We start from the raw sequence: 7,207 nt of genomic DNA, 5'->3' as shown, positions 1-7,207 counted from the left end.
ATCTTTTTGAACAATAAAACAAAATAAAAGAGAGAAATTAAAACTCTGCATAGTGATTTCAACACATTTTTCTTGCCCAGAAAAAAGATCCATTCAAGAGTGAAAGAACCAGAATAAGTTAAGATGAAAAAGATTCAGGGAAAGACAATTAGAAACGAGATCAAACCAGAATGAAAGAACAATGTTCCTTGATCTTTATCACGTAAGCTAAAAAGATTTTTTTTTTTTTTTTTTCAAAAAGTTTTCTCTTTACAGACGTTTCTTCTTCGTAAAAATTAAGGATGAGTAAAAGAAGGAGAATGCTGGTAGAGAAAGGAAGAAAAGAGAGGTGGTAAGTGATATGGAGTTGCGGGAGATTGGAGAGATATGAAGACAGTGAACAACTTTATGGCCTTCAAAACGACTTGGAATGGTGGAAGTGGACAGTGAACAACTAATGTCATGTATTGTCGAGCTCGGTAACGTGGGCTTGTAACCAAGTGGGGCTATGAGATGGTTGGAAGTGGTAGGGTGTCTCTGGGTGTGGGATTGTTGGTGACGATTGATTTGTTCGCCGCCAGCGCCGAAGCCCCGCGTCCCCTGGGGGTTACAGGGGATTCCCCACCCTCCACGGGTGGGTAGTCAATGACTCAATATACAATTATTATTTGCTTATTATGTGCTTACTACAGCCCTGGATTGGAAGAAGTGTCAAATCAATTGATGCCCAATCCCAGCGCGCCACCTGGGTTTCACTCTCTTCTACTCACAACCACCTTTTATTATTGAGGAGTAATTATCCTTTCTCCCATGAACTATCATTCGATTACTATTACAACCCCAGTAAATTATTATTTTGTTACCAAAACTCCCTTCAAGGGAGTTAAGTCAGACGGTCAACCCATTACGTGTACGTCACATGCTTGAATGTGTATGCATTTTTTTGGGGGTAATTATCCTTTACACCCTTGAACTACCACTCATTACCGTATACTCCCCATCAACTACCAACATAACGAAAAATGGTTTAAGGATCATAGGCATAAATCATTTTACACTTTATGAAGCTTATTTTTTTGGGCCTCCAAAACAATCAATTTTTGGCCAATTAAAAAAGCTAACAGTTAACTGATTAACTTAATCGATTTTAACTGAAACTTTCGAAATAAATCCTTATCGAAATGTAATCGGTGAATTAAATTATTAATCCAACAATTTCGGTTAATTGAACAGAAAATAGCTATACCAAACTGATCCGAATCGATACCCATCCCTAGTTGATTTCTTCTTGTTATGTTGCATAATTGGTGCTTGTGTTGCGTCAAATTGCCTCTGCATGCAGTGGAAATGAAAATAAAACCGCGAAGCCCAATTCTTTTGATTTTCAATAGAGAGAGGTAATTTGAAAACGTAACTTTTTTCAATTCAGTTGAGCATTTGATAAAATCTATAGAACGATATTATTTATGTCATTTAAAAATGCACTTTGGCCATAAAATGCACCACATGTCATGTGGTAAAATCTTATGTAAATACTTTCGGCGAAGACACGTAATTGATAATATTAATATTAGCGACAACAAGGCCTAGTCGTTGATAATTTGTGATTTTTTTTTTTTTTTTTTAATCTTATAGAGGATATTTTGTTATTTTGAGTCGCGGATGGGGATACTGCAACCCTAATGTTCAATTGGGGTCATTGCAAAAATTGAGACATTTAAGAACATTGCAAAAATGACGATAGCTAGAGGGAACAAATGTAATTTTTCCTATACCCAAATAACAAGTCCAAAATTTCAAATCTTTCACCCAAGCTATGTGAAGTTGTAAACTCATTGAGATTGAGAGACTAGCTGTAGTGCCCCAGAATTTTCAAAGCTATTTAAATAGATTATTTTGATAATGATGTTATTTTAATATCCATTGTAGCTAAGGATTTTAATTCTTGGGAAATTTATGAGAGTGGTAATTAGAGAATGGTAATTGGTGAAATAATAGGATAGTAAATGATAGGTATAAGGATGGTAGAATAAGAAGGTAGAATAGTATAGGGTAGGTAGAATAGTATAGGGTTGGTGAAATAGTATAGGGTTGGTGAAATAGTAAAATGAGGGTATAATTGTAAATTGAAGGTAGAATAGTATAGGGTTGGTGAAATAGTATAGGGTTGGTGAAATAGTATAGGATTGGTGAAATAGTAAAATGAGGGTATAATTGTAAATTGAAGGTAGAATAGTGTTTGATTTTCTCCTATAAATAGAGCTCTTCTCCTTCACAATTTTCACCACTCATCTCCTCTCCCATCTCTTGCATATATTCTTCCTTCTTCCGCTTTTTACTCTGTCTTTCTTCTTTCTAAGAGTGTTTACTCAGAACAGAGAGAGAAAGGGCGAGACCAAGCGCTACAAGAAAGAAAGAACACAAGAGATAGCGGACTTTAGAAATTAGTTTCAAAAGATATACTAGTGGTGGTAGTCATATTGGAGCAACTAGATTCCTTCATACCACTTTTAGCTTCAGTCTAGAGGTAAGTAAATTCACTACCCCTTCTAAAATTACTTCATGTCATGCTATTTATATATTCTTGTATCAAACTGTAAATGATTATTTTATTTACCTGTCATGGAGATACGTTGCATGCATGAATGATTTATAAAAGAATTATTTAGAAAGTTTATATTTCTTTAAATGCTTTCTACGCACAACAAGTTTATATTTGGAAAAGTTTTCATTTTAAGAAAAGAAAGTTGAGAAATGATGATGATTATAAGAAAGAAAAATTGATGATAAACCCTCCTACATGTTGCCCTAAGATGCATCAAAAGAAGTACAAAGAAAAGTACCAGAGATGAGATAAATGTTTATGAAATGAGGGCACATGTATGGAGGAGAGTATTTTTGGCCCCAAGATAAGTAAGAATAAGAAGAGTTCGGTACCGATACTCGGATGGAGGCGAAACCACTGAAGGAGGCTATGCCAGAAGGTGGTATTCCATCAACATGACCGTTGAGTGCACCAAGAAAAGAGTTAATTAACGGTCGGGCATGGCTGAGGCCACAGTTCAGTGCCATGGTCACAAGGACCCGCAACCCTCGTACACAGGGGTAATAGTGTACATGGGCCTTATTATGAGAAAATGATACTATATTTTCAACGATGATATGCTATGATGATTTACAGAGATGATTTATAATGATGATTTATAATGATGCATTATGATGATGATTTATAAAGATGATTTACAACGATGATTTATTACTAGATGTAATAGTATGTATATGTTACGGGAGATGCAACCGTACGTACATATATTATTATGGCTGGATGTATATTTATTTGTGAAAACGATTTTCAAAACTGAGAACAAGGAGTAAGACTATTTATGGTTATGGATTTTACTTGCTGGGCCCCCTTTGGGCTCACTCAGTTTTATTTCTTGTTTTCAGGTAGAAAGGATGCTGGAATAGGAGGCCGGAATGGGGTGGGAATAATTATTAATTTTCAAAGTCTTTTCATATAAGTTATTGTAATGATATGATATTCCGCAACTAAAATCTAATGTTTTCTAATTTCGCTTGTAATAAAATCTCTTGAATAATGTTTTACGCATTTATTGTATCCTTTAAAATCAAGTACTCTGATAGACCTTATAGATCTTTGCAAGAACTTTTGTTGTAAAAGAAGAAAAGTGGCAAACTCAGCCTTAACGGGCTGGGGATGTTACACTAGCTCTGTAGCCCATCTATGAGATTAAGCAAATAAAAATAGAAAAATGATAGAAATCATTGCCCTTGTCCATTATCTACATTTATCTTATGATTATCTTATGATTATTTGTTAGATTTGTCCAAGGAAGGCAAGTTGAGGAACTGCCTCGCCGTCTGCGACGTCTCCGGGAGCATGTATGGGACCCCTTGGGAAGTGTCTGTTGCAATGGGGTTGTTGGTTTCCGATCTGAGCGAAGAGCCGTGGAAGGGGAAGGTTATTATTTTTAGCGAGTCACCTCAGCTTCATATAATTGAGGGCGATGATCTTCAGTCGAAGATGAAGTTTGCGGAGAATACAATAAACTTTGGAAACACCGATTTTCAGAAGGTGTTTGATCTTATATTACAAGTGGCGGTGGATGGAAAGTTGGAGGACCAGATGATCAAGAGGATCTTCGCGTTTAGTGACATGGAGTTTGACAAAGCTTCGTGCAATGATTGGGAAACCGACTACAAAGCTATACAGAGGAAGTTCAGGGAGAGAGGGTATGGCTCTGTGGTGCCGGAGATTGTGTTTTGGAATCTAAGGGACTCGAAATCAACGCCGGTGACTATCTCCGACAAGGGGGTGGCGCTGGTGAGTGGGTTTTCGAAGAATTTGATGAAGTTGTTCTTTGATGGTGATGGGATAATTAACCCGGCGGATATCGTGGAAGCCGCCATCTCCGGCGAAGAGTATCAGAAACTTGCTGTGGTGGATTGATAATCTCTGCAGTGTACTTGGTATGGGATTTAGAGTAATTTTAGTTTTCCTTGATTCAAGAAATTATTTTGGCATTTTATTTTTTGTTTATCCTTTCTGCACTTGTAGTTTCTGGCTGGCTTCTGCAGATAATTCAGGCAAGCAATAAAACAAAATATTATTATTATTATTATTATTATTTTGAAAATTCATTATGAATTCAGTGATGACTCTCCCTATTGTCGTCGCTAATAATAAGATATCGACCGCAACAAGGGCCAATCACCACGACATTTTACTTTTCTACTTTCATGCAAATTCAAATTTTACATCATTTTTTAAGGAGATGCACTTCAAGTAGTGATTGCAATGCATTCGGAGGAACAGAATTGGAGCAGTAATGGGCACCTTATAAGTGATATGAAGATGCTTTTACAATCTATTCCGCAAAGGAGATGTTGTCATGTCTCTCGAGATGCTAATTATGCAGCTCACAATTTGGCGAAGGTGGCTATCCACCAAGTCATAGATCATACATGGAAAGATGTCATTCCTAACTATATCCATGATGTAATTTTGATGGAGCAACTTGCTCTATCCACCAAGTCATAGATCATACATAGAAAGATGTCATTCCTAACTATATCCATGATGTAATTTTGATGGAGCAACTTGCTCTATCTACTGGTTGATTAATATAAGTTAAAACTTTATTGTTAAAAAAAATCTTACATGATTTCTAATCATAATCTTAACCATAAAATAAACTCAGCAAACAAACAAAGAACAGTTGAAACAACAAAACCAACCACTTTCTACCTTGATTTCAGCACTTGCTTATCTCTCATTTTGATCATTTTTTTTTTCTCTCAATTTGGAAGTCATTCTTTCCTTGTATGACCCTGCCACGTGTTATCTTCTGACAGGTCGGGTTGCATGTGGTTCTTCTATGAATCAAAGTCATCGGCTTTGGCAAGGGGTGTCCCCAATATCCTTTCCTCTATTATGGACAATTGACATTCTATAATGAGAGAAGAATGGTGCTCACATACTATCTCCAGTGCAAGTTCTCCATAAAATCCGCTCAAACATTGAGATTTAGGATATGTTTGAGATTGCGATTACGATTGTGCAAGAATGATATGTGTTTTTAAAAGATATTACAAAAGGTAAAACGTTTGACATTGCGATTTAAAAAACGCTTAATTTAAAATTAAAAAAAAAATCTATAATTTCTATAAGCAGGTTATGGGGTGATTATTTGAAAAAAAAAGAAAAAAAGGCGAATTTAAACCAAATCACGATTTCCCATAAAAAAAATAAAAAATAAACTTTTAACATGTTTTACTAAAAGACTTTGCGATTTTAAAAAATACAATTTTTAAAATCACACTTATTAAAACCGCAATCTCAAATGGACTCTCAAACTAGTTTAAATAACGAGGGTAATTGGATCCTTCATTATCTAGTGTAATTCTTTTGCAGCCACTAAAATAACACAACTTAGCCGATTTGAGCCTAGGTCGGTCATGACCTGCAATGAACTGCTTGGCCCAAGCCCAAAGGATAAAATCCAGGCATATCAAATGCAACTAAATAGTCCCAAGGGGGGGCGATGACAGGTTCATGAAGCATCAAACACGATACTGTAGAAATCGAAATGGTTTTCTCTCTAGCCATACCCTAGACGAGAAGGAACTGTTTCTCACGCTATTCTTGAAATCGTGAGAGGAGATTGATTGAGGTTGTTCGGTACCAAAGCAAGGCGAATGATTCCAGGAAACCATGGGGAAACTTTTCCCTGTCGAATGAGGAGGATGTGGACGTAGAAGCCACGGTGATGGAGGTGGCTAAGACGGTCACGAGAGGTCAATTTTGCATTGTAGGGAAACTGGTGTTAGACCGGCTGGTGAGCAAGGAGACCATAAAAAAAACACTACTGCGTTGGTGGCGCTTGACGGGAACCCTAACTTTCAAAGTTTTAGGAGACAACCTATTCCTGATTGAATTTGAACATGCCCGGGAGAAAGCACGAGTGCTGGAGGGTCGGCCTTGGGTATTTGAGGGGAACTTGTTCCTGGTAGAAGACTTTGACGGTAGATCCTCTCCATCAAAGTTTACCTTTGAAAAAGCATACTTCTGGGTGAGAATGAAGAACCTGCCCCTAGCTTGTATGGGAAGGGAAGTGGGGTTCAAAATCGGATCTTCAGTTGGGAAGGTGGAAGAGGTTGACACAGATAAGGATGGCATTGGTTGGGGGGAGTTTCTGCGTGTAAAGATCAAGATAGACCTTTCAAAACCTCTTCCAAGGGGTCGTAAACTGAAATTTGAAGGGGAATCACATTGGATTGATTTCCAGTATGAGAGGCTTCCCAAGTTTTGCTTTCATTGTGGACTGATTAATCATGGCTAGGAAGGCTGTCTGAAGCGAAGTGTGCTGAAAAACTAGGAGGTTACATCAGATTTTGGCCTATGGATGAGAGCTAAATCGCCAACGAGGAAGATTGAGAGGAATTACGGAAGACAACCAGCCAAGTCTGAACAATCAGGCAATGACCGTTTCCTGCGACATCATGATAGGGAGGAGCGGAATGATTACCGGAGAGGTAAAAGAAGGAGTCCCCTGGACGGTGAAAGCTACGGCGGAGAGAGAGCTCGGAGAGGAGCTGAAGGTTCACCCGCGCATGGCAATCATGCAAGAAAGGCAAGTCCACGTACAGCGCCACAATCTCCGAAATCACGGAAGCTGATGGAGACGAGTAAGGAAAACACTGATAT

At 37.7% G+C, this 7,207-nt stretch overlaps 1 protein-coding gene across 1 annotated transcript; it reads left to right on the top strand.

The window, feature by feature from the left end:
• The first annotated feature begins 492 nt into the window (after positions 1 to 492).
• On the top strand, positions 493 to 4,619 carry LOC132174477 (uncharacterized). Its single transcript, XM_059586127.1, has 2 exons — positions 493 to 613; positions 3,822 to 4,619. The coding sequence occupies exons 1-2, from the start codon at positions 493 to 495 to the stop codon at positions 4,448 to 4,450; spliced, it is 750 nt and encodes a 249-aa protein (XP_059442110.1). The 3' UTR covers positions 4,451 to 4,619.
• The last annotated feature ends 2,588 nt before the right edge of the window (positions 4,620 to 7,207 follow it).

This window comes from Corylus avellana, chromosome ca3, assembly GCF_901000735.1.
Source record: "Corylus avellana chromosome ca3, CavTom2PMs-1.0".
NCBI lineage: Eukaryota > Viridiplantae > Streptophyta > Magnoliopsida > Fagales > Betulaceae > Corylus > Corylus avellana.
This window is presented reverse-complemented; position numbering and strand designations above follow the sequence as displayed.

What these genes read in the sequence shown, in the direction of transcription:
- LOC132174477 (XM_059586127.1), top strand. Translation starts at nt 493, where the DNA reads ATGGTTGGAAGTGGTAGGGTGTCTCTGGGTGTGGGATTGTTGGTGACG. An exon ending in GGATTCCCCACCCTCCACGG is followed by an intron (nt 614 to 3,821) that starts GTGGGTAGTCAA and finishes ATTATTTGTTAG; the next exon opens with ATTTGTCCAAGGAAGGCAAG.